Raw genomic sequence first — 26,301 nt, 5'->3', positions numbered from 1 at the left:
CGGAGCGGCACGGCGGTCGCTCCTTCCGGTGTCCTTCCCGGCGGGGGTGGCGGCGGGGCGGCCATGGCGCAGAACCTGAAGGACCTGGCGGGGCGGCTGCCGACCGGGCCCCGCGGCGTCGGCACAGCGCTTAAGCTGCTGCTGGGCGCCGGTGCCCTAGCCTACGGCGTGCGAGAGTCCGTCTTCATTGGTGAGTGGAGTCACCCCCGACCCCTCGGATCCTTTTGCGCTCGCCGCCCGCGCTGACCAAAGCCTCCGCTCTCTCTCCGCAGTGGAGGGCGGCCAGCGCGCCATCTTCTTCAACCGCATCGGCGGCGTGCAGCAGGACACCATCCTGGCCGAGGGGCTGCACTTCAGGTAGGGCCCGGCCCCCTCCCGCTCCCCGGGCCTGGCGAGGCCCTCGCCCCTAACTCGCCTCCGCTCCCGCAGGATCCCCTGGTTCCAGTATCCCATCATCTACGACATCCGAGCACGGCCGCGGAAAATCTCCTCCCCCACTGGTTCCAAAGGTGAGACAGAGGGGCCACGAGGGGGGAGGCACGGGACAGGAATTCCGCCATAGTGCTGGCGCTCTTCAGGCAATTATAGAATGTTAAGGGCTTGGACTAGACCTTAAAAATCGTTTAGTCACGATCTCCTGCCGAGGATAGTGACACCTTGCACCAGACCAGGTTGCTCAAAGCCCTATCCGACCTGGTCATGAACACCTCCAGGGCTGGGCCATCCACAGCTTCCCTGCACAACCTGTGCCAGTGCCTCACCACCCTCACCGTAAAGGATTTTCTCCTCATTTCCAGCCAGAACGCCCCTCTCCCCGTGGGTACCACCTGCTCCTTGTCCCATCAGTGCCGTTCCTGGCTGAGGGGCTGCAGGGGGCCCTGACCCCGCTGTCCCCCCACAGACCTGCAGATGGTGAACATCTCGCTGCGGGTGCTGACGCGGCCCAACGCGGCCGAGCTGCCCAGCATGTACCAGCGCCTGGGGCTGGACTACGAGGAGCGGGTGCTGCCCTCCATCGTCAACGAGGTGCTCAAGAGCGTCGTGGCCAAGTTCAACGCCTCGCAGCTCATCACGCAGAGGGCCCAGGTGAGCGCTGCCCGGCTGGCAGGGGAGCTGCTGGGTGGGGGGAGCCTCCTGGCAGGGGAAGGGAGGGTGGCTGTGGTCAGATGGAGGGGAGTGCATCCACAAGGGAAGTGTGTCCCACGTACAGTTTGATTCCAGTACAGGTACAAAGACTGTGTTGGCAACTTCCGAGGGGGAAACTGGGTCTGTTGGTGCACAGAGTGCAAAACTGCACCAGAATGTAACACTGGGGGTGGGAGAGTGGGTTTGCTTCACAGTCCACGGGTGTCTGTGGAACTGGCTGTAAAAATACAGATCTCAGAATGACTGTCAGAGCAAATTAAAGAGTTTTGAAAGATCCGAAAAACAATGGGAATGAGCAGTTAACAAAGCACTAACCTGTCAGTGATGGACGCTTCAGAAGGTCACAAACAACTTCTGTTCACAATCACAGAATGGGTCAGGTTGGAGGGGACCACAGTGGGTCATCTGGTCCAGCCTGCCTGCTCAAGCAAGGTCATCCCAGAGCACATGGCACAGGATTGGCTCCAGATGGTCCTGGAATGTCTGGTGAGGGAGACTCCACAAGCTCCTTGGGCAACCTGTTACATAGCACTCTATGTCACCTGCACAGTAAAGAAGTTATACCTCATATTCAAGGGGAGCTTCCTGTGTCCTGGTTTCTGCCCATTGCCTCTTGTTTTGTTGTTAGACATCACTGAGAAGAGCCTGCCTCAGTTGTCTTGGCACCCTCCCTGCAGGCACTGATTAGAAGAAGCTTAGAGTGTTCTCTGGGGGAGTGTTGCAAAATATTAGAAACATCAAGCTTAAAAATGCCTGTTGTGAAAGTTTGTATTGTAATAGTTTGATTGCCAGGGATTCTGAGAGTTCTCATCCCCTATAGCAGCTGGTGCAGAGAAGAGGTGCTGGTCTTGTTGTAAAAGGTTTTAGAGGAGGTCCTGCAGGACCAGGAGGGTGCTGAAGAGTTGTTAGATGAAATACAAAGCATCTCTCAGCTATCAGAGACCACATCTCTGATCCATGTCAAAAGAACCAAAGAGTAGAACTGAGTGTCCTTAGGTTTTGTTGTAAGAAATGATCTGCATCCCCCTGGTGAGGGGCTTCAGCTTTTTGTGCTCATCCACATGGAGTGCACTGGAGGGATTTGTAAGTCTTCATGTAGAATGTAGAAAGATGATTCATGGAGAGGATGGGACAGCAAAGAATATCTGAGGGTTTCAGCTGTGCTGGAACAGAGGCTGTTAAGCATCTGTGATCTCAGATAAGAATCATTCTTTGATTTCTGAAATTTTGTAACAAACTGAATTGCATGTGTCTTCTTGTCATGTATCCATCCAGTGCTTGTTATTATAAAGTCATGTGGTATTGAAGGGATTGATAGGAAAAAAAATTAAGTGACTTCATGTAGTTGTGCTCTCAACAGTTCCCACAGGAAAGGTTTCTGCCACTATTTAAAGTTCTGCTCAGAAACAGCTGCAGTAAAAGTAAAAGCAAATGCTCGACTGGCCAAGCATGTGATACTGTAGCAATAGTTTCTGTTTAAGTCAATATTTGGTGCAGGACTTGTCAGGGTGCCTGAAAAAGCTGCTGGGAAGTAAGTGTAGAATAAATCAAAGTATCTAACAGCAACACCCGACCCAAGCAGCCAAAAAAAAAAGTGATGTAGCTACACTAGACAAGTAGCTACTGTATTAAGAGATGTGATACAGGTTAAAAAAATTATGTGGTCATTTCTTTTTTTTGTGGTGGAGTGTAGTTATGAAAGCACAGCCAGCAAACAGTGGCAAGTCCAGGGTGGATAAATAAATGCTTATTGCCAAAACTGTGGGAACTGTGGAACTGGATGTGGCAGGATGTGAAAGCAAAAGATGATTTCAAGGTTTTTTTACTTTCACGGTGTTACTTGCATAGAACAGTTTAGTAGTAACTATAAATGAGCTGTAATAGTTTTGAAAATGCTTTTTGTGGCTGTGGCTATGTTACTCAGAGGTGGTGTTGATGTCCATGGTTTGGAGCTCGGGTTGGGGAATGTCTCTCCCAGCGCTGTGAAGAGCAGTTGTGCTTTGCTTTTGGAGTGCTCAGGAAGTGAGGAGCACCCTGTGCTTGGTACTACTCTTGTTGCTGTGTGTGTATTTCAGGTGTCTCTGCTCATTAGGAGAGAGCTGACAGAGAGAGCCAAGGATTTCAGCCTCATCCTGGATGATGTGGCTATCACAGAGCTCAGTTTCAGTCGTGAATACACAGCTGCTGTGGAGGCTAAGCAAGTGGGTGAGTTCCACTGGTGCCTGAAAAGGGTGGATTGCCTTTGCCTTTAATAACTCCAGTGAGTTATTAAACAAGGAGGTGGAATTTGGGCTAGTGTGTCACTGCTGTGTCACTGTATAAGTTCAGGTACAGGGTTACAAATCTCTAAGCCTCCTTAGTAACAGAGCTGACTGGTTTATTTTGCAAGTGTTACCAGAAGGCCTTAGCTAATGGGGTAGACCACCGGAGGGACTGAGTTCCCATAACTAAGGTTCATCTTCAGAGCCTCTGTCACTCACTGTGGGGGTTATGTGTAGAGGGTCTGGGTGCTGTGGGTTTTATTTAAGAAAAGGTAAAGTGCTCTCAGGTATGTTTTGTGCTTGAATGTGGTCCCAGAATGTTACTGGTTCTTTGGGAAGCAGAACCTGGTCGCTGCTGTCAGGTTCTGATGGAAGACACAATGTGTTTCCAATGCCTGTGTCCCTTCTCCCTGCAGCCCAGCAGGAGGCACAGCGTGCCCAGTTCCTGGTGGAGAAGGCCAAGCAGGAGCAGAAGCAGAAGATAGTTCAGGCCGAGGGGGAAGCAACAGCTGCCAAGATGATATCCTGCTTCGGGAGATTTTGTGGGATGTGGCTTGTGAGCTTGGCAGTCCTGAGAATCTGTCACACTGGGCTCATGCTTAGGAGACTGGGATTGGATGATAGCTTCAAGTAGGTCACTGTTCTTTTTTTCCCCCTCCTGCAGTTGGCTGGACCGAGGTTTGTCTGAGGTTACAGGTCAGAGCAGAGGAGGCCGTGGGCCTGCGCTCCTTGTTGTAAAGTTTCACTTTCATTGGCTGTGTGTGACTGTAATCCATTATGTTCTTCATCTGGGCAGGTGAAAATATGCCTACCCAAAGGCCCATGTTACTGGGAAAGAGATTGCTTTTTACCCACTGAGATGTTCTTTAGTATGGCTTAGGAAGAATTCCTTGAGGCTAAGCCGCTTCAGTTTGCGGGATTTTCCTTAACTTTGGTTCCCTTGTACCTCGGGGAAGCTCTCAGCAGGAATCCAGGCTACATCAAGCTACGTAAGATCCGAGCTGCTCAAAACATCTCAAAAACGGTGAGCATTTGGGCACAGAATTCCCTTTGTCCTTCTGCAGTCCTTGTGTCCCTCCAGCCCTGTGGCCACATGATGAATTTAAGGCGAATGTGATCTGCCCTGTCCTGATCTTTGTTCCTGCCCAGCCCTTCTCTGCTCAAGTAGAGCTTAAGACTTAGCAAGGATCTGCAATTAGATGTGAGGCTCAGAGTTCATGCCCTTCATATGACAAGGCCAGATCCACATCAGATTCCATCACCCACCCTCTGCTGCAGCCACCAAAAGATTCTGGTTACCTGCAACTGAGAAAGGGGGACAGATAAATGTGGGATCAAAGGTCTTTGTGACAGAGACAGAATGAACACTTATTTTAGAAAGTCTGATGGCTCTGGGATGGAAACTCAGGAAGTAGGGAGTTGTTTTGGAGAATTGCATTGATCTAAATGAGGTCTTAAGTAATTAACAAGAGTGCTGTATCTGAAGGGGGAGAGGGGTTCCTAGTGCTGTTCCTCCATGTGCATTTTTAGTCCTTGATGCCATGTCTGTAATGTATTTCTTTTTCAGATTGCTGCCTCACAAAACCGTGTGTATCTCACAGCAGATAACTTGGTACTGAACCTGCAGGATGAGGCCTTCACCAGGTAAAGGGGCTGGGTGCCTGGGTTTGTCTGCACCCTACCTGGGAAGCTGCTCCCCTTTCTCGAGCTCTCTTAGGATCTTTTTCTGAGGGGACCCTGATGCCAGAGGATATAAGCAAGTAGGGAGCAGCCTCTCCTACTGTGGGAATGGGGATTTTTATTAAATCTCATTAATTTACTCTTGTTTTTTTCTTTCCCACCCTCTACCCCTTACTGCATCTGCTGACACAGAGGAAGGTAAGGCACTGCATGTTTTGATCCTTTTGTTAGTGCTGGAACCAGGGTGTTCTGTTTCCTGGTGTCTGGCATGTTTCTGGCCTGGGCCATTTTGGCCCCAGCAAGTTTATTCCAGTCTCTACCTCAGTTCCCATTTGTGATGTGGAGCTTGAAGCTTTCTTTGCAGGGAACCACACAAACCTGTACATGGAGTGTGCAGTAATTGGAGTTCCACGTGTGCCTCTTAAGGAGCCTTGCACGGGAAAGGCAGCAGTAACTGTGGAGCCTTCTCTGAGCTATCACATGTGCAGGGCATCCTGTGGTTATGGCAGACAGGGCTGTGAGGAGGCAGGCAGATGATCTTGGGAATTTGTGGGGATTTGGGCTGATGATCTCTAGGGAAGATGCTTTTGTTATTGTCCAAAAGTTTTCCAGTTCATGTGAGAACACACCATTTCCTGCTTTCAAAGCTGTCAGGAGTTTGGTGGCTTTGCCTAATCTGTCCAGTGTTTACTGAAAAAAACAGTGCCAACTGAGCTAACAGGATGCAACTAAAAGCTTGGATTTCTCAGAACTGAGAAGGGAAACCAGAGTCGGTTTCTTTTCTCTGGGATCTTTGTTTATAACATCCTTCTTCCTCACTTCTGACCAGATTCTGTTATATTTGTTCCAGAAGATTTAAAGGGGCTTTGGGGAAAAAAAAAAACAAAAAACACTTGCCTGAGAGGAAGGACTTGGAAGTCCAGATCCTTTGGGTGTGACCCATACTTCAGAATCCATACTGAGGAGCTGGGAGAGCTTTGCTTGTACTTTCTGGTGACTGGTACTGACGACTCCCTTCTATCTCCCTTTCAGTGACAGTCTCCTACTCAAAGGAAAGAAATGAAAGAAGCTGAAGATTCCTAGAACCAGCGTCGCTGACCAGCAGAAGATAAGAGTGAGGATCTTTGAACTCCCTCCACTAGTATTGTTTGTCCTCACTTTGAAGTTTTTAATCCAGTAGCCAGATTTTGTCCCCATGCCTCTGCTCCATCTGTGGTGATTCAGTTACAGGAATGGGCTCTGCCTCTAGGCAGCTGTAATTCCTTCCTCATCCCACCAGTTGAATTTGGAGAGGGGGCAAAGGGGCTTACTGGTATTAACCCACGTGGATATTTTCCTCTAATCTTCATTAATATTTAGATTTATGTAGGATATCAAATTATTTTTGGCCAAGTGAGGGAGTTCTTCTGCCATCAGCACCAGGCTTTTTTTCTAGTAAATTTTCTTTCTCTTTCACTCTTGATCCCAAGAGAACCTGGGACTGAATTCAGGACAATGCCATTCATTGGGTGCCTGTCACTGCTGGAATATTTTACTTGTGTCACTGTCTGCTCAGTGATGCTTTCAGATATTTGTAAAAATTAAAAAAAAAACCCAAACAAATTTTTATTGTGTCTAAGTGTGCTTAGTACATGGAAAAAAAAAAAGTGGTTATTTTATGTAGTGTGAGGTGGAACAGAGATTTTATTTGGTTGAAATTAGAATGAGGATGATGAAGGGAAAGGAAGAAAATAAAGAAATACACTCGTGGTCTCTGGCAGATCATCACAGTGTGGGGAGAGAGGAGAGATGTTTGGATCCTCATACAGCTGGGTGACCAGGACTGGTTCCTTAGCTGCCTGTGAGGGCTGCAGATGAGGGTAGGTTTACCTGCTTTTCCAGGTCACAGAAGCATCTCTATGCTGTGTCCTGGCCCTGGCCTCCATTGTTACACCTTGGGCTTTTTTTCCCTCTCTGCTTTCCTAGCTGAAAAGAGGAGGAGAAATCTTCCTCCACTGACTAAACTCTCCTTTGCTTGTGTTTCAACAGCAAGATCTTGTGTTCTCTAGGGGGAACTTCTTTGCTGTTCTCTAGGCTGCCCTATACTAAGATTTAGGGCTTTGAGGTTATCACAGCATCATAGAATCACAGAATGTCCTGAGTTGGAAGGAACTCACAAGGATCAAGTCTGGGGCAGCCTAGAAGTTAAACTTTAGGTGAGAGCATTGTCTAAACACATCTTGAACAGAGACAGACTCACAGTCATGACTGCTCCCTTGGGGAGCTTGGCCACCCTGTAAATTACCCTTTTTTCTGATATCCAACCTGAACTTCCCCCTGAGCAGCTTTAAGCCATTCCTTGTGTCCTGTTGCTTGACACCAAAGAAAAGAGATCAGCACCCCACTTCTGCTGTCCCTGATGAGGAGCTATTAGGTCAGCCCTTGTCTTCTCCAAGCTGAATTGACTTTGTATCCTCAGCTGCTTCTTCTAAGTCACACATTTCCTTGCTGTCTTTGTTGCCCTCCTTTGGACACATTATAATATTTTTATATTCTCCTTGTATTGTGGAGCACAAAGCTGCACACAGCGATGGTGAGGCTGGAGCTGAGTGCAGTGGGACCCTCACTTCTCTGACCAGTTAACTATTCTGTGCCTAGCACACCCCAGCATAACACACCTGGCAGGGCCTGCCATCACTCAGAATGCCCAGAGCCTCTTCTGCAGGGCTGTACTTCAGTCTCATCCTTCAGTCTGTATTCACATCCAGGATTGTAGCATTCTGGGTGCACAATCTGGCCTTTACTCTTGTTCAGTTTTGTGTGGATGAAATTGTGTACACGTTTGGCTGTGTGCTGAACACTGTCCAGGGGGATATGGTGACGCTATCAAAAGCTTTGCCAAACCAAAAAAACCCCACATCTGCCTTCCCTTTGACTACTAAGTGGGTAGCCTTGTTGTGAAAGGTTATTAAATTTGTAAGGCATGACTTTCCCTTCAAGAACTCACATATACTTTCATCCACAACTGTGTTGTCTTGCAAGTCTTTCTCTTGATAGCTTCCAGACTAATTTTCTCCACAGTTTTATCAGGCACCAAAGTGAAACTGATTGACCTGTAATTACCAAGATCTTCTTTCTTGCCCTTCTTTAAAACTGAGACATTTGCCAGTCTCCATGTCAACTTATACAGATTCCCAAGGCTGTTGATTAATAACTGAGAGAGGTCTCACAGTTACATTGTCTGTTCAATACCCTGGGAGGAATCCCACTGGGCCCTATAGACTTAGGTGCATTCAGCTGCAGCAGCAAATCCCATACAACTTCCAAGTCAGCTGGGAGTTCATCATTCCCCCAGCCATGGCCATCCAACCCAGGGCTCCAGACACCCAGTGTCAGAGGAAGAAGCAAAGGCAGCATTAAATGTCTCTGCTTTATCACTGTTTGGTGATGAGATGACCCACCTCATCAAGTGACAGCCCAGTGTTTCCTGTAGTCTTCCTTCTGCTGTTAACATACTTAAAAATGCCTATTTTTACCCATCATAGTACCGGCCAGCTTCAACTTGAGCTTGGGCTTTTTTTTCTCTAGAGGGGCAAGGAGCATGTCTGTCCCCCTGCATAATCTGTCCTTTCCAAAGTCCATACACTTTCTGCTAAGTTGCAGAAGGAGATTCTTGCTCAGCCAAGCCAGCCCTCAGCCTTACTGGCTAGACTTCTGACACATTATAATTGCCTGCTCCTGTGCTCTTAAAAGGAGGCCCCTTAAAAAGTGAGCAGCTTTTATGTACCCCACTGTCCTCTAAAGCAGATTCCCAGGGGACCTAACTGCTTCCCTGCAGCCTAAAGTCTGCTCTCCCCAGGTCCAGGGCAGTAGCTTTACTTAGTTTTTCTCCTATCACTAGGATTTTAAACTCAGCTATTTCATGATCATGATGGTCAAGACAGCCACCCCAGAGACCATGTCTATTTACAACCAACCATCTCTTTTTACAAACAACTCCAACTTGAGTTCTTCAGGGAAGAAAAGAGGCCTTTGGGGACTTCTTCCTCTGGTGAAGCAGAGCACAAGATCTTTAAAGGAACAGATAAAATCTGTGGATTCCTAGTTTAAAGCTTACTGGCAATCAGAGCCATAACTAATACCCATATGTTTTGACTTGCAGCATCAAGGAAGCACAAATTCTTTGAACCAGCTTTGAAAATGCATTCTCAAATAGTCACCCCAAAGTATTTGTGTGTAACAAATCCTCTGTAAAGAAGAGTAGACTGCTTATGACAGTGCTGTATTTCTTGATGTGCAGTCAGGAAAGTTCTTGTTAAGCCTAAATTTTTTGTAGACTGGACATTATGGGCACATTAAGCTCAGGGATTTGAACACAAATAAGGTTCTCAGTAACCTGAGCTGGTTCCACAAGATGTCTTCATTTTCAAGCTTCAGGTAGAGTTTAGGGTAACCCTTGGTATGCCTTGCTTTAGGCTGTGGCAGCTGTTTAAGAATGAAGACAGTTGGGTCCTGTCCTTTGAAGCTGCCCAGGGGTCTCAGGCAAAGGTAGATGTTTCCTTAGGCTAGGACTTTTGCCCCTTCCCATTGCTAAAAGAGGGTATCTGGCATTGTGAAACACAGTATGTGTCCCTCCACCCATTTTTACTTCTGCCCCTTATTTCCCCCACTGCACCTTTCCTGTTTCTTCCTCTAGTGGCAATGGAATGGCAGAGCCAGCTGGGAAATGCTCACAGGCTAAGGGAAGCTGAGGGCCGGCACATGGAAAGAGGGTCTGCTCACTGTCTTCTACCTTCCAAATGCTTCCAACCAACTTTCTTGCCATATCAAACGAGAGCAAGCAGTGTCCTTCCTCCCAATGCATTGTGTGTAAATCGTGGTGGGAAAGGGGCTCTGGAGGCCTTTGGACCAGGCTGCTGCTGGAAGTGGCAGTGTTACCAGCACGAGGTCAGAGCAGCTGTGGCTTTGTCTGTTCACATATTGAAAACCCACAAGTAAAATTTAAATATAAAAGCTGTGTCAGTTTGTCACACCTGACTTTCCATGCTCAGACTTCCCTGCTGACCACCAACATGTGAGCCTCGCAGCAAGAGGCCACCATAATTGGTCACAGCTTTTGTTCAGAAGCTTGAAGGCAAAAGGAAATCAGGAAAACTAAGCTGGAGCCATCCTTGTGAGTCTTTTCAAGTCTGCAGGTGAAATCAGGAGTACAGCTAACACTCAGAGAAGAAAACCTTTTCGGACCTGGTAGCCAAACAAACACAAGTTTATTTACAAACAAAAAAGAAAACATGGCCCTCACATCAAATTCTGGTATATTTACAGCATCCAGGTGAAGGATGAGATAGCAAAAGGATAAGAGGGGCAGAAGGTTGGTATTAAGGAAGGAGGAAGTCTCCTGTTGAATTGCAGAGGAGCTGAGCTGAAACAGACCAAAACCTTCATACTTGAAAAGCTGAGGCTTCAGGGAACACAAACAGGATAAACTCTAACTCCCGGCAGGGGGCAGAGATGTAGCTCCTGGATTGACCTTCCTTAGCTCTTCCCTGAGAATTCCTCTGAAGCTGACACAGCAAAGGTGAGTTTGGGCCCCGGTGCTCAGGGAGCAAGGGAAGGAGGGGCGTGACCTTTTCCAGCTAATGGATGATGAGGAAGCAGCGAGGGACTGCTGGCCTGCACAGGCAAGGGGCCATGGAGTTGGTCAGCTGAGCTGGGAAGCGCTCTGCTTCACGGCACTGAAAGCTGGCACGGAAGAGAGGGGGAAGGCTTCATTCCAGTCCAAGAGCAAGGAATGCGAGACAGGCCAGCTGGGATGCGAGCTCCAGTCCTGCAGCCCAGGTTCAAACCCCTGTGGGGCTAGCTGCAATGTATGGTTATTTTTTCTTTAGTGAGCCTTTCAGCTTCTTCTCTGAGGAGCGTTGTTTCCGCACCTTCTCCTCCTTTTTCCCCAAGTTCTCATACACTGTTGACTCCTCTTTCTGCCTGTAAGACCAGGGAAAAAGTGAGGAACAGGAAAAAGCCAGCCAAGCCAGCAGGCAGACTTGCCAGGGGCAGGCAGAGCTGGGTCTCTGCTGTAGGTGAGCTCTTACTTGGAGGGTTTTCGGGAAATCTTGGGGTGTGCATTCCTCACTGCAGGGGGGTAGGCAATATTCCCATACTCACACTCGTTTGGCTTGCCTTTCTGAGACTGCAGGAGAGGAAAAACAGGCTTAGAAGAGTGTGGTCTGGGAGATGCACTTGAGGCACCGTGGAAGAGTTTTGCTGTTAAACCCCACTTTGTGCCAGGATCTCAATGGAAGCTGGTGGATTGCTGAAGTGCCTGGGCTCAGCACACTGCCAGAGGTGAGCAGCAGGTGCAAATGCAGCGTTGTACACGAGGCAACAGTGGGGCAACAAATTTCTAGAATGCCTAAAAGTCCCAAATTTCTGCTAAAGAATATTAAAACAGCAGGAGCTACGGCATGCTGCCAGAAGCTACAAGGAAAGAGAAAAGACACCACTTATCAAGATCTTGCAGCTGCAAAACTAGGATGTGAAAGACAAAGAGGAAAGAAGAGGCAAGGAAAGCCTTTGCTTGTCCTAAACTAAGTTTGTAACAAAACAGCACTTGGTGATATTATTCAGAACATAGTTAAAGTAACTGATTAAAACTTAACTGCTGTCTAGGAGTTTAGAAGGGTTTGGTACTTGAACTGCTAATGAAATTGTCCCCTGAATTTAAAAGTCTTAGAAGAGAGGAACAGGGACACAGATCTTACTGGACCATTGTAGTCTGTGTCGGTCTCAGAGTTAGCTCAAAGCTTCTGAAACAGAGCACTTGGGCTCAGAGCCAGCAGCATCCAGGGCTTAGGCTGACAGGGCAGTAGAGCCCCTTTTCTCTCACCTGGATAACTTCCAGCTTTTTCTTGGTTGCCTCTATGAACTGGCAGATGGCCATGTAGATGAACTTGTACTGGGCCTCTGTCTGCACCATCCCAGATCGCTGGGCCCTCACCATCTGGATGGTCTTCTGGATGTCAATGTCACAGTCCAGCCCTAGCAAGGAGCACCAGAAAAGCTTATGGACATATTCACTGCCCCCTCTCCCAGTTCTCTACCAAAAACAGCCACAGTGGAGGACAGTCAAGTTTCCACTCCTTCCATACTCTTTATTCCTGTGTGGACCTCCTATCTGTCCCCCTGCTCAGTATCTTTGAAGTCTGGCCTTGGAGAAAAAGCCAAAACTCAGGGAAGACTGAAGCCTTAAGAAGTGGATATGGTATAGAGATCCAGCAGAACAACTTTCTTAGAGCTATGGCAGGATCTTCTCCCTTTGACAGCTGATAGTTTTCATCCCTCTGCAGCTGAACTTAAAGGCAAAACCCTGCTGGGTAGTCCAGTTCATCTTGAGTCCTCTTACCCTTGGTGGAGATTGTTTCCACTATCATATCAATGACGATGATAGTCCCAGTGCGGCCAATCCCAGCACTGCAAGGAGAGGACAAGCAGAGGTCAGAGCAAGACAGCTCCCAAAACAAAATGCAGCTGCTTCTGGGGAAGCATGTGCCTCTTGTAGCAGCTATTCAGCAATGCCACAAAAGAGTCACGGGTTCAACAGGTAGAGAGTTTGGTGTGCGGGCACTGAAGAAGAAAAAAGCAACTACTGGGACTGGCATATGCTTCACTCAAGTCCTGGGGTACAGCTGGAAGCAGCAGGACAGACTTTCTGTATCTCATACTAGATAAGCAATGGAGGATGCTTCAAACTCCAGCCTCTGTACCAACCTGCAGTGTACCAGAATAGGCCCTGCGTTGGGGATGCTCTCTTGCTTCTGGTTTATCTGGTCGAGGAAGCTGAGGACTCCTCCCGGCTCACTGGGTACACCATGGTCAGGCCAGCTCAGGTACTGGTATTGCCAGATCTCACGCACATCCTTGCCCTGAGAAGAGCAAAGCACCCCACTGGTAAAACTGCAACCCAGCCTCTGTCCCAGGGAGAGGTGACTCTGGAGCCAGAGAGAATCTCTGTCTCCTGCACACTTCTTGGTGATTCCACCAGTGTGATTCCAGCCCAAACCAGGTGGGAACACCAGCCCCAAGAATGCTGAAACAGCAGCATCATCACAGCACCCAGGAGTTCCCAGGTTTAGGTGTCTGGTGGCTTGGATGGCAGCCCTTGGTCAGACACACTCACATTATCCTTCGGGCACACGCAGAGGTGCCGCAGTTTGTACTCCAGTGCGTCGTGCTCCCCAGCGTTCTGCACGAGGTAGGGACCGTACTCCTTCGTGCTGCCCAGCTCGGGCCAGTAAGGCGCACATTTGTTCTGTGTGGGCAGAGAGGGCAGGGTGAGGATGGGCAGAAGGCAGGAGAGAGAGAAAAAGCAGAGCAATGGTTGAAAGGGAAGAGACACCTCCTTACCGGAGGTGTACTTACCCGGCCTTTTTCCACCTCCCGTGTTGTCATCACAATAATGCGTGTGTTCTCCTGCCACACCATTTGCCACAAGTCATTGACTGTGGCATCCAGGCAGCCCTGGCTGGCGATGTAGGTCTTGGTGCACTCATCTGGGCTGATCAGGGTGTTCTGAGTGCAGACAGGGGAGGGTCAGGAGGGCTGCAGGAGCAGCAGACCTTCCCCTGCTTTGGCACTGTTCTGGACAGGCACACAGCCGTCTTTCAACAATCTCACCTTGACATAGTTGGCATTGATGTAGTCAGATCCGGGTATGTTTGGGTCCCTTCCCTGGAGGATGACTCTGGAGTGATCAACTGGGAGTGCAGTGAAAGAATGAACAGTGCAATGAGGTACTCCATGCACAGCCACACAGAGCTCCCTCACTGCCCTGTGCCACTTCAGTCATGATTCCCAGGGATGCCCCATATCCTCAGCTCTCCCTCTCTGGGTTCAGACCAATTTCACTCCATCCTCCCATCTCTATACCTCTGTGATGGACCACAGAAGCTAATGAGTCTGATGCAACCCTCCCTCCTTCATTCAAGGACAGGAAAAGGCTGTGACCTTCCTCAACAGCTCTAAAATCCTCCGTGCCATACACCTTGTAACCTGCTCTGGAGGACAGGGATGACTTGGAGGGAGGGATGACTTGGACAGCTCCTCATTACGTGTCTGTCCATTGGGGTTTTTTAATAGTGGAGAAGCACGACTCACAGGGCAATATGTTCTTGTATCGATTTTTGCTCTTATTTTCAGGTCTCTGGCCTTCATGACGGTCAAACAGGTGCTTGGCTTCCTGTTTTTGCAGGCTCTGAGAGCAGAAGAAAGCATAGTCATGGCAAGGTCACAATGTATGACAAGGGAGGTGGGCACTAGGAGGCACAATGGTGGTGGCTCTGATGACACATGGGCATGCTGTGGGGGAGCAGAGAAGTGAAAACCAAACCTAGACTTGAGAAGTCTGAGGCTTGTGCCCTTACTGTCTTGGTGACTCACTCTCCCAACCATAAAAAAGCACATTTCTACATCACTGGGTTCACTTAAAGATGAGACTCATTCCCCAGGGGAACTGGTTCCAAACAGACACTTCTTTCAGAAATAAATTTACAAGACACAAGAAATTTGTGTACAGGAAGAAATCGAGGATGGAGAATGAGGTGGTGCATGCAGAATTTCCAAAAAGCCAAATAATGTCCCCCAACAGTTTCTTACATCAAATTCTTCCCAGAATCCAGCCTTGGACGTCTCCTCAGACAGACTTGTCTTCTTGTTCAGTTCCTGCACTCTGTTCTCAATGTCAGCAGCATTCACCCTCGTAGCATAGTAGGGCTGGGGATGGGAAAACACAATAGGAGAGTGAGAGAGAGAGATGCTGCTGCAGAGCAAAGTGTCCTCTGTGCACCATGGAAAAAAGAAGGAAAAGGACATAAAGCAGAAAAAACCAACAAATCAGTCCCTCCAAAGGGCCCCTAAAAAACAGGAAACTGGACTTACCTGCTTCAGGTACACAAAGGAACCAGACATCTCCTCAATTCCAATCTTCTTGAAGTGCTCCACCAGATCTGTCAAGCTGTCAAACATCTCAGCCCCTCCAATTGTGTAGCGTCCATTCTAAACAGAGGATGAATGTGTAATGTCTCACTCATAACACTCATAACAGAATCCTGGAATACTTTGAGCTGGAAGGCATCATAAAGGGCAGCTAATTCCAAAACCCCTGCCATGGGCAGGGACACCTTCCACTAGACTGGGTTGCCCAGAGCCCCCTCGAGCCTTGCCTCAAACACTTCCAAGAATGGGGCATCGACAGTTTCTCTGGGAAACCTGAGCCAGTGCCTCACCAATCTCACAGTATTTTTTCCTATTATTCCATCTAAACCTGCCCTCTTTCAGTTTGAAGGCATTCCCCCTTGCTCTATCACTCCATGCCCTTGTGAAAAGTCCCTCTCCAGCTTTCTCATGAGCCTCCTTTAGGTACTGGAAGGTGCTGTAAGAGCTCCCTAGAGCTCTCTCCAGGCTGCACAACCCCGACTCTTTCCACCTGTCCCATAGACAAAGCTGGTGACGCTCAGGGAAAAGGCAATGCTGGGGTGCAGATCCATAGGCAACACTCTGCACATCTAGGAAAGCCCCTCCTCTGGCAGGGAGGTCAGAGGAGTTCGTCCCGAGCCCACAGAGTCATGGCACTGTGCTCTCAGTGGATCAAAACCCAGAGAAGGTGCATTGCCCTCCAATCCCATCTGAGGCCAGTTGCATTCTCTCCTTGGAATCTCCTCATCCCACATGAAAGAAAAAGGAGAAATCATCACAGCCATTTTGATAGCATCCCTCAGACCACTGCCTCTCCTCCTGCCCTCCCACTGCTCACCTCACACATGATCTTGATGTGTGTGACTTTGAGCCGCGTCCCAGAGGCACCGGTTGCCCCGGCTGGAGCATCAGAGCCAGGTTTAGGCTGGTCAGTGAGGACAGACAAGACAAAGTCCCCAGGTTTGCTGAGGCTCTCCCGCACCAAGAAGGTCCAAGGGGTAGCTTTAGCCTGGAGCAGGGACTCAGCTGCAGGGCCTGACAGATGCCCATGGTACCACCTACGGAAAAACAAGAGAGGGTTAAAAAAGAGGTGGAGGTGCAGGAAGTGGATGCCCTTGAGATGATGAGTGAAGAACAGCAACACTGGGCAAGGGTGAGGGAGGAAGAAAGGAAGAGGGAAACAGAGAGGAAGGAATGAGAGAGGGAAAGAGGAGCAGAATCTTTGGAAAAGCAGATGAGACAGAAGGTGGAGAGCTGGGTAGAAGAGGAAAGTCCAAGGGATGAGGTGGAGACAGAAGGGACCTAGGGAGTAGAAGGCTGGCACCAGAGGACACAGTGGGAAAGCACCAAGTGTGACCTGTTGTGTGACACATATTTAGGCACAGTTAAATGATACTTTCTGCCTAGAACACCAGTTGGGAGAGGAGTCTGTGTGTTTCAGCATCTCACAGCATTGTTGGGATTGTTGCCTTACTGCTGCAAGGAGGTCTAGAAGCTCAAACACCAGGGAAAAATAAGCCCCCACTGAGTCAGAAACTCTCCCATCAGAATTAGCAGCACCTAGATGGCTGTGCTGAGATCAGATCCATCAAAGAACCATTCCAGCAGCTCCTCTTTCTGAAACTCAGTCACTTCTTCACTCAAAGGATAATTCCCATTCTCTGAGCACATCACAGTGCAGCAATCACCCTGGCCATGGGAGTGAGCACCAGGAGCTGATCCATGTGCACATTCCTGTCCTTAATGCAAACATCCAGCAGCTCCTTCTCTCCTCCTAGCACAAGGTCAGGAACATCCCCATTTGACCAAGGTGTTCCCTGCCTCACCATGGGCATGTGGGAATGGATTTACTTCCCATGGAGCAGCTAACAGGGAAGGCCTGGTGTGGTACTGGTGAACTTCACTTTGTTAGGGGGCTATTTGTTCCCATGAATTGAGATGGAGTTCAGGAGGCCACAGCCCAGTCATAGAGGCAGCCGGGGCATTTATTCTGACCCTGCATCTGCTCAGAGCAAGGGGTTGCTCCATGTACAGCAAGAGGTTCACACAGTTATTTGGCTCAGCAGGTAACTTTTGCTGACCCTCACCTCATGCACTGCAAGAAGGAGCTGGTGACTCTCACTGCATGGCTGTCATTCATTTCTGAACCTCCTCTCAGAGAATTGTTCAGCCACCACGTGCTCAGATGCCACCTTGGGATCGGTTGGCCCTTCCTGCCCATCAAAGAGGTCTCCCAGCCTCCCCTCCCCACAGGGAGGAGGGGGTTAATGGGTCCCATTCCTCCCTCCCCCAGCAAAGCCCAGCTCTTCAAAGCCACGTGACGGAAAATCACTTGGGGAGAGAGTGAGAGGAGCTTTCGTAAGAGCCCGAGGGGGGGAGGGGGTAAGTTTCCAACCGCAGGAGGAAGGGAGGAAACTGCAGGGCCACGAAGCAATGGCCTTGACTGGAGAGGACAGCCAGCAGCAGACCTGCCCCTCTGCAGCCTGACCCAGAGCAAGCTGGGGTGTACCCCGATATTTCGGCCCAGAGCATCTCTGCTCCCTGCTTCCAGGTGCCCAAGGAGGACCTGTGCAAGAAGGACTTGTCACTCCAGAGCAGGGCATGACAGCTCCCCCGAGCTGCATCAAAGGGCCTGAAAGCAAAACGCAAGGGCAAAGCCACCTGATTTGATTTAGGAACTTGGTGTCAGAGACACATGCAAAGCGGGGACAGGAAGGAGACTAAGCAGGCCAGGAATAGCAGGGGAACGTGGTCCTGCTCGCAGCTACGTGAGTCACCCAGGCCTAGAATAACCAGGGAGGTTTGGGGCACAACTGAGGGCTTCCACACAACGCGTCCCTCCACAGACCACTGCAGATCCACACCGGACACCGCAACCTTTTCTTTCAAAAACAGTATATAAATAGCAAAGGCAACAGGAAACCAGAAGTAAAAATAGATGCCTACTAGGTCTGCTGTGATGGATCAAGGTACACACAGCTATTCCTGGGGATGCTGCTCCCATGGACACAGAGGAGGTTAAGAAAGGAAGGAGGCATTTTTTTGCAGGATTTGCTCTGGAGATGCAGGCAGGACAGAAAGGAGACCATGAAACATTTAATCACAGACACAGCAGTTCCTTGCTGTCCCTGTACCTCTCTGTCGTGGGGTCAGAACAGTTGAGCGGGTATCTCAAGTCGATGATGGTTCCATCTTTGTCCTGCAGCGAGCCCTGTTGCTGTGTGTAGTACTCCACCAGTTCTGACAAGGTGGCAAACTTCTCCCCTCCATACAGGTCATAGAAATCCCCAGTATTCTGGATTCGGATGTGGGTTACCTGATCACCAACCCTGTGGAATAAAGCACAAGGCAGTCCAATGAGGTGGTTGGAAAAGGGGCAGGAAGGTGTCCTGCACTATCTCCCACCATGGAATCAGAGCAAACCATCTCTGTGAATGGAGATAACTGGAAAGAGAAGCTCCTTGGGCAGCTTGAGGGAGGCTCTAGAAGACACTGGGAAGCTGAGGTCATTTTACAGCTTGAGAAGAACTCAAAGGAATGAGAGTTCTTCATGACAGGATGAAGAAGATGCCACAGGACATGTGAGGATCTAGGCAACCAGTGTATGTTACAGTGCAAAGACAGAAGCTGGGGTCCAAGTTACTTACCGGACTGAAAGGGAAAAATCCCCCTGATTCCTCCTACTGGGTCTGGCCAGGAAGCTCCCATGGACACCTCGTCCCTTCAGTAAGGCTTCAGCTTCCAGCCCACTCAGGTCACGGTGAAACCACCTAGCAGACAAAACAGAAGCAAGACCAAGTGAATAAAAAAGGCCAGGCACTATTGTGGAGATCTGTAGGGTGAAGACTGGTCCCTGGTAAGCATCCCTAGTTGAAAACCAGCAGCAGCAGCATCCCTTCCTGCCTGATGCTTCCCCCAGCCTATGGATGGTTCCCATGAGAGATACGGCTTCCAGGGCCATCCCTGCTCTCATCCATCCTACTTCCCTGGTCCCATTCCTCACATGCACAGACCTCTCAGACCCTCTTACCTCACCATTGTGGAGGGAGAAAGAAGAGGCGTCCAAGTGGCTGCCACCAAAGCAACCCAAAAAACACAGAGGAAAAATCAGTTTGCGCTGGAAAGGAAAGGGAAATCGGAGGTCTGTGCTGGGGCACCCAAGGCCAAGCTGTTCCTGCACCTCTTGGGAGCTGGCCATGTATCTCTGCTGGAGCTGACTGTCAGTCCATTCAGGCCCTCTTCATGCACCTTTCCCTGGACAGGTGCCTTGATCTCCAGCCCGCTGCGCAGTGCTGCTGGGCACGGGCAGGCGCGAGCCTGTACTCAGCGGGGCACGCACGGCTCCGGGAACAGGAAGCGCTCTGAGCCATCCACTCCGCAGCCCCAAGCTGCTTTGCATACACTTCTGCTTCTCCTTTTGTGTCTTTCCTCCCCATAGCCCCTATAATTTTTGGGTCCCTGTCTTTAGCACACAAGGGCTGACCCTTCACATGCATTTTGGGTTCTGGCTGTGTTCACAAAACTCAGTTCTGCTCATCCTCTGCTCCCCTTTTCTTCCAAAAGTCCAATGAGCATCACAAATGGTCCCAAATGTCCTGTACACGTTCTGTACAGGCACAGGGGGGAATCTGTGTGAATCCAGAGCTGCAGACTTCAAGGTCCAGGCTAGTGCTCTGAGCACAGCAGTGCCTGCCTGAAACCAGCCTGCAATGGGATGGGACTGACACAGGCAGTGGTAGCTCAAATGGGATGGGGAGGTTGGAAGAGGGTGGTAAAGCTGCTCAGGAACAAGGCAGAGACCAGGACAAACAGCTACTACCTACAGGGAGCCCACACAGCATTGAGGGAGCTGAGCCAAGGACCTTCAAAATCCCAGCACCCCATACTGAGGCCAAAGCTGACAACCTGGACAACCAGGTATAAAAAGAAGGAAAACCATTCCAGTCACCTGACTGCTTCCAGCTGTGGCCCATGACTGCCGTGCCCACAACACTGGCTTCAAGGTCTGCAGGTCTGGTGAAAGAATGGCAGCTAAGCAGTGGCCTAAGAGGGCAATCCAGCTGGCAAAGGAGCCTGACTTTTCCCGGGGGCCATCTCAGCTACCCTGGGTGGTGTGGGCAGCAGCAACAGCAAGAGCCTTGCTCATTTCAAGCAGCAGCAGCTGCAGACTTCCCCATACACCACCAGGCTGGGAAATCCTGCAAAAAGATGAACAGGATGATAGCTAAGACCTAGACAAAAACTCGTGGCCAAGACAGAAACCAGCAACAAAGGGAAGTACAGGAGAGACGAGTGGGAAGCTGAACTTCATTGCTAGAAAGGCAACCCAGGCACATACAACAGCTTCCTTAGAAATGCTTCTGGTTTCATGCACATGGTGAGGTGGGGTGTGGTGAGCTGCAGGCAGCCAGAGGTACTGACTTAGAACTGATATTAAAAACCAAGGAAATTTTAAAGGCATGGGAGCAACTCAAGCGAACAACTTCTGCACAAAGCTGTAGAAGCTGCACCAGAAAGATGGCAGCTAAATCAGTCTAGCAGGAACAGGAAACAAGTGTTGTTTATTGCCAAGGGAGAAAAGACAAGAACTTCCAGAGAGAAGTCCCAAAAAATAATTCCTGATATCAAAAGCATATTAGAGTATGCTGAGTCAATATGAAGCCGAAACTTAGGCATCCCTGCACTCTACACTGAAGGAGAAAATCTGTCTGAGGAACTGAACATTAGCTGGACACAGGGGAACAGGGAAAGACCAAGGTAGCAAAGAGCCCAGACCACAATAAGAAAGGGTGAGAGAGCACTTATCCCATGTAACTCAGTATCCTCCAGAAGGACAAGCCAGGGTGCAGTGTAATCTCTTGACAGTATTTTTATGGACAAAAATCCCGTAACACATAATTTACAGGATGAGTTTATGCTTCTGCTTGCTTTCATTTTAGGAAAGGAGTGGATGCATGCAGTCATCCTGGTGTCTTTGATCTGGGCCATCCAATTAAAAACTACCAGTAAGGGAGAGAAATGTAACCACAGAGAAGCCATCAGTTGGTATCTTAGAGGCTGCTCTCCCAAATGGCTGCAGCATGGGACAGCTGAGCCACTGAATATAATAAGACTATAACTGAGCCACTAAACCACTTTTTTAATATAATTAAGAGGCCAAGAGATTTCAACAAAGAGGCTACTCTTACACTGTTTGGCTTTCAGTACAACACAGGTGTTAGAACCTCATCTTGTAAATCCCTTGTGGAACCAGGCCACAGCTAAAGCAGTAACAAATTTACAGCACAAGATAAATGAAATAGCTAATTAAAACCACACATCTGGATTGCTGCAAGAAAAAAAGGCCCTGAGAAACTGGAAAGGATCCAGCATAATGCCACTAATGCAGTGAAGAGCCTGGAACATAGCAGAGAGCAAGCTGGGTTTATTCAACTTGAAGAAAAGATACTTAAGGAGGGATTTAACACTTTGAGACTACCTAAAAGGGGCCGTGGGGGTTTAGAGCTGATAAGTCAGGTTCTTTTTTGCGGGACACAATCAAAAGACAACAGGCAACAGGCATCACTTGCAGCAAGGGAAATTCTGATTAGGTATCAGGAAGAACTGCACACGTGCTCCCCCCCAAGGGCGTTCAGCACTTGCCACAGGTCCCCAGAGCAGCAGAGGAACCTCCACCCTGGCAGGTGTCAGAACTCAGCCAACAAGGCCCTGAGCCATGTGAGCTAGTTTTGGGGCAGCAGGGGTGGGACTAGGCAATCCAGAAGTCAAAATGGTTGTCAAAGGAAGAGCAGAGAGAAAAACGGTGTATAGAGTTTCTTTTGCCCTTGTATTTTCCTAAGCCTCTATTAGCAGCTACTTGTAGTTAACCGTCAAATGCATAACAAATTTTGCACTCTTTGGCAAAGAGCTCCATTGGTCAGTTACAGAAACACCCCCTCCTTTGACTCGCTTATAACCTGCTCCCTGTCTCTTTTTTAACACCTGGTTGTTGTGAAGAAAAGAAAATCAGCCTGTGGTTCCTGTTTCTCTCCCCCTGCTCCAAGCTACTTGCGGTAACAGACCTGAAACATCCCTATCCATCCTCAACTCTTTGCCAGGCTGAAGACTCCAGCCCTACTAAGGGTTTCTTTTTGTACAGTACTATTCTACACCTCTGACCATATTTGCTGTGCCTCTCACAGATATTTCCAATTCTGGCATTTTGATTTGGAGGTAAGAGTGAAGGTGGGCACAGAACTGTGGTGTTTGCAGTGCTGGTGAGTCATGGACAGTGGTGATTTTTGATGTTCACTACAACCAAGCATTAAGCTAACAATCACATGGACTTCTATAATCAAAGAGAGGTTACCATTACTTCACAGTCATTGTTTTATATGCATTTTTAAAATTATTTTTCTGCATGAACATTGTTTCACATAAGCCTTTTCATCTCCTGTTCTGCTGCCCACTCATTCACTGCTATTAGGTCTTTCTGAAATTATTCACAAGTCAACTCCCACCCTATTATCCTGAATAACTTTCTACCATCATCCAATTTCTCACCTCACCAGTATTCCCAGGTCACTTGGGAATATACTGAACAGCATGTATTTCAGATAAGGACCCTGTGATCTGACCACTGATGACTTCCCTTTGCTGTAAAAATGGGATGTTAAGTCCCACCTTACATTTACTATTCTCTAGTATTTCTTTACTCAAGAAAATCTTCATCTTCTTTTTTTAATGCTGCGATTTCAGCCTTATTTAAAGACTTTGATGAGAAAATCTTGTCAAATTCTTTAAATCCAAGCAAACTGTACTGGCCAGACCTGCCTTATCCACAAGCTTGCTAAGTCCCTCAAAACCCTCCAGTTTTACAGGACCATATTTGCCTTTACAAAAGCAGGTGCTGGTGCTTCCTTCAGTATCACATTCACTGCTTTCCCCATTAAACTGTACACCCTCTTGCTCAAATAACTACTTTATTGTTCCATGCTTCTCTCACATTTGGGGGGGAGCTAATTTGGAGCCCTTTTTGAGAAAGAGCATTGCATTTGTTATCTTCTTCACCTGAATCTCAGAAGGGAGATGACTTCAGACAGGGGGTTTTGCTGTTCTGTACAGAATTCTGTTGTAGTTCAGTCATTAATGCAGAGCAAAGGCTGCCTGGGGATGGGCAGATGGACCATCTTCCTGTGACTTGCCAAAGCCACATGCTCTCCATCAGGCCTTAGGGCTCCAGAACAGTGCTGGACCACTGTGGTTGCCCAATCTCCTAGCAGAGAGTAATGCCAGTGTGAATCCCATTCCCTGACACCCTTCCACATCAGTCTCCAGAGCAGGGTGCCTGTTTGGACTGACTGTGAGGATTGTATGTCCCACTTTTTGTTCCATAAAGGGCTGGAAAAGACTGCAGCAAATAAAGGAATAACCAGAATTTAAAAGGCCAGGCAGCTGACATCTCTCTCTGCAAAACCATTAAGAGATGCTGCAGCTGCAGGGTGGCAGAGGAACTGCAGCAGACTGGGCATCACAAACCCTGCTTGCTCCTTATCAAAATGAGAAGGAGCAACAATGTAAAGCACAGCAAGCTCCAATCCTCTGGCTACTCCTATACCAGAGGGTCGGCCCTCTGGCTACTTATAATAGGCAGCTCCTATTAAAAAGTGGGGGGGTTTTCCTTTCTGTGCCTGATTCCTACTGCTGATATTTTTATTTTTCTCACCAACAACTCTTGTTTTCTGGCCCTAACTAGCATTCACAGCACTCACCCACGGGATGGCATCAGGGTCTTGTCTCTCAGATCCCCACAGATGGAGGACTGACAGGAGCTGGTGGAGGAAGTACCACAGCCCTCAACCAAGGGGGTCCTACTAAAGAAAATAAAGCAATATTGGAATTACCAAGAAAGGATCTTGAAACGGATTTGGGAGAGAGATCAAAGACCTGGATAGAGGAGAGGTGGCCTGGCACCCTGCCGGCAGGGCTGGATGCTCATGGCGGTGAGTGCCGGGGTGCTGGAGCAGCAGCTGGCAGTGCTTGCGGGTGCAGCACCTCCCGTGACTCACCTGAGCCCGATCCGCACTGGCGAAGCCCCGAACTCCGCCTGCTCCCAGGCGGAATAAGGAGGTAGCTCCAGGTCAGGCAAACCTCAGGCCTCAAGCCGCGGGCTTAATTTTCACCATTCGCAAAGCACTTCCTGGACTGCAGTTAATGAATAATCAAAGGGGTGGAGGAAGGCCAAGGCCAGGCTCGGAGAGGTAGATGGAGACGGAAGGGACCGACTGCTCTTCCTGCCTCCCATCCACTGAGCTCACGCCCTCGCTGGCTGCATTCCTGCCCGGTTTGTAACTGAGAGCCCAAAACGCCCGAAGCAGCTCCCTCACACCTGGCTTGCAGCTCCCTGCTCTCCCAGGCCTGGCTCCTTCACTCTCAGCCCTTTTCTCCCCTGCTCCTGTCGCCAAAGACTTCAATTCTTCCAAGGACAACGGGGACAAAGGGCAGGAGGCTACAAGCAGACATACCTGATGTCCCTCTGAATGACACTGGAAAGAAAACATTGCAAAGGAGCAAGGCTGCACCACTTGATCCCTCTGCAGTCCAAAAAAAAAGGTGAGATAAAAATTTTATGTTGTTTATGTTGTTGTAATCCAGGCTGCAGCCAAACGGGGCAAGCCCAGCCCTCCCACGCTCGGCCGCTCCCTGCTGCATCTCTCCGCTGCCCTTTTCGCTAAGGAAAATGTGCTGGATTGCACATTCAGCCACAAAATAAGGCAGCCACTGGCACTGGGGGCAGGAGTAAATTAGCACTGACCCTGCTGGGACAGGGGTCTCAATGACATGTACAACACTTGCTGAACAGCACTAATCGTGTTGAGGGACACATTTCCTAGTATGTTTCAAACAGCACGTCTGAAAACGTTTGCCCTTGTAAAGGGCTTAATACCTGTGTCTCTGATAAAAGATCCTCGGGCTTCACACTGAGGCTCTGCACAAACCTTTTTGCAGAACATGGTACATACTGGGCCTCCCAAAACAGCGTCGCAAGTGTCATAAAGAGAGCACTGCTGTACCTGCCTCTGTACCAGGGAGCAGCACTGCTGAGTTCACGGCCATTCATAAAACACGGGCATTTTCAACACACGTTTTATTCACGAGCAGACACACGAGCGGGCACGAAGCATCCCATTCCTTCCAGGACCGCGTCTCCCTTGTTCAATGCCCCATTCTCAGAGCTGACAGAACCTGCACCTCGGAAGCAGGGCACCAGCCAGAGCACAGGGAGAACTCCGCGGGCTCAGGAGGCAGCAACTCCGCCGGTGCCGGCTCCGTGCGGCGGCAGCGTCATGGGCGGCAGGAACATAGCCTTGAGCTTGCCGGACATGCTGGCGATCTCCGGGTCCTGCGACTCGTAGGACTTGATCAGCCGGGCGAATTTCAGGACGCCTGCAAGGGAAGGGGGTGGGCGGGACGCCCCGCTGCCCCGGCGGGCCCGGAGCATCCCGCCCGGCGGGGGAACAACCCACCTTCGCCGTCGCTGCTGAAGCCGTAGGCCTTGATCACGTCCTGCTGGATCTGGGTGGCCACGGGCAGGAGGAACTGCAGCATCTTGCCCATGTCGTTGCAGGCGTTGTCCCGAGCCTCCTCCATGCGCTGCGCGTTCTCAGGCGCCCCGAACGCCTTGATCACCTCCGCCAGCACCGCTGTGGGACACGGGCACTCAGCCGCCCGCCGGCCTCCCGCATCCAGCCGCGCGACACGAGCACTCCGCCGCCGGCCCGCCCGGGACACGGAACCGCCCGCACTCACCCTTCGCCTGCTCCGCGCTCAGTGCCGGCGGCACCGAGGGCTGCGCGGAGGCCGCCATGGGGCGCGGCGGGGCGGCCGCAGCAGCGGCCCCACAGCGATGGGCAGCAGCTCCAGCGCGACCCGGCCCGAGCGCGCCTGCGCCTCCCCGCCCCGTTCTACCATTGCACCGGCCTATGGGAGCGGCTTCCCGCAAGGGCGGGAAACCTGCTGGACAAATTCTAAAAGAGCTGAAATCACTACTAAAATGTAAGCACGGGCAAGGACCTCATCTGGGCTGACCCACCCCGAGGTGAGGGCGAGGGCCGTTCTTCTCCTGGGTCGTCTCCTCCGCGGGTCCCCGGCCGGGTGCCGCCCGCCTGCCCCGCTCGAAGCCGATAGCGGCGGTCTCCGGCGCCGCCAAACGGGCCTTGCCGTGCCGCCCGGACCGTATGCAGATTTCTCGCTTCTCATTGGTCCGCGGTGCGCACGCCCCGCCCCTCCC

The 26,301-nt window shown here is 49.9% G+C and overlaps 3 protein-coding genes and 1 non-coding gene across 9 annotated transcripts; 1 reads left to right on the top strand and 3 right to left on the bottom strand.

Annotated features, from left to right (window-relative positions):
- Nucleotides 1-16: 16 nt before the first annotated feature.
- On the top strand, nucleotides 17-10,079 carry PHB2 (prohibitin 2). The gene is made up of 9 exons (XM_059838232.1): nucleotides 17-190; nucleotides 273-357; nucleotides 430-509; nucleotides 902-1,086; nucleotides 3,222-3,351; nucleotides 3,824-3,927; nucleotides 4,354-4,431; nucleotides 4,975-5,051; nucleotides 5,280-10,079. The coding sequence occupies exons 1-9, from the start codon at nucleotides 64-66 to the stop codon at nucleotides 5,287-5,289; spliced, it is 876 nt and encodes a 291-aa protein (XP_059694215.1). The 5' UTR covers nucleotides 17-63; the 3' UTR covers nucleotides 5,290-10,079.
- A 235-nt stretch (nucleotides 10,080-10,314) lies between these two features.
- PTPN6 (protein tyrosine phosphatase non-receptor type 6) lies at nucleotides 10,315-25,222 on the bottom strand. Of its 5 annotated transcripts, XM_059838226.1 has the most exons (17): nucleotides 25,085-25,222; nucleotides 24,536-24,604; nucleotides 23,783-23,884; nucleotides 18,680-18,802; nucleotides 18,167-18,361; nucleotides 15,871-16,090; nucleotides 14,997-15,113; nucleotides 14,715-14,831; nucleotides 14,217-14,313; nucleotides 13,737-13,816; nucleotides 13,482-13,631; nucleotides 13,240-13,371; nucleotides 12,831-12,985; nucleotides 12,466-12,533; nucleotides 11,950-12,101; nucleotides 11,156-11,253; nucleotides 10,315-11,048 (listed from the first exon to the last, which is right to left on the bottom strand). In XM_059838226.1, the coding sequence occupies exons 1-17, from the start codon at nucleotides 25,129-25,131 to the stop codon at nucleotides 10,940-10,942; spliced, it is 2,031 nt and encodes a 676-aa protein (XP_059694209.1). In that variant the 5' UTR covers nucleotides 25,132-25,222; the 3' UTR covers nucleotides 10,315-10,939. The 5 variants fall into 5 exon arrangements, with proteins under 5 accessions (XP_059694209.1, XP_059694211.1, XP_059694212.1 ...); XM_059838228.1 differs by lacking the exons at nucleotides 24,536-24,604; nucleotides 25,085-25,222 and adding an exon at nucleotides 24,080-24,222; XM_059838229.1 differs by lacking the exons at nucleotides 24,536-24,604; nucleotides 25,085-25,222 and adding an exon at nucleotides 24,080-24,214 and having other exon boundaries at nucleotides 23,783-23,881.
- On the bottom strand, nucleotides 25,144-26,216 carry C2H12orf57 (chromosome 2 C12orf57 homolog). 2 transcript variants are annotated; one of them, XM_059838234.1, is made up of 3 exons: nucleotides 26,104-26,216; nucleotides 25,538-25,714; nucleotides 25,144-25,457 (listed from the first exon to the last, which is right to left on the bottom strand). In XM_059838234.1, exons 2-3 carry the CDS (start codon nucleotides 25,659-25,661, stop codon nucleotides 25,309-25,311), a joined length of 273 nt encoding a protein of 90 aa, XP_059694217.1. In that variant the 5' UTR covers nucleotides 25,662-25,714; nucleotides 26,104-26,216; the 3' UTR covers nucleotides 25,144-25,308. The 2 variants fall into 2 exon arrangements, with proteins under 2 accessions (XP_059694217.1, XP_059694216.1); XM_059838233.1 differs by lacking the exon at nucleotides 26,104-26,216 and adding an exon at nucleotides 25,821-25,956.
- On the bottom strand, nucleotides 25,999-26,059 carry LOC132324345 (U7 small nuclear RNA). Its single transcript, XR_009485595.1, has one exon. It is a non-coding gene; the product is annotated as a U7 small nuclear RNA (small nuclear RNA).
- Nucleotides 26,217-26,301: the final 85 nt, after the last annotated feature.

Source organism: Haemorhous mexicanus, chromosome 2, assembly GCF_027477595.1.
Source record: "Haemorhous mexicanus isolate bHaeMex1 chromosome 2, bHaeMex1.pri, whole genome shotgun sequence".
Taxonomy (NCBI): Eukaryota; Metazoa; Chordata; class Aves; order Passeriformes; family Fringillidae; genus Haemorhous; species Haemorhous mexicanus.
This window is presented reverse-complemented; position numbering and strand designations above follow the sequence as displayed.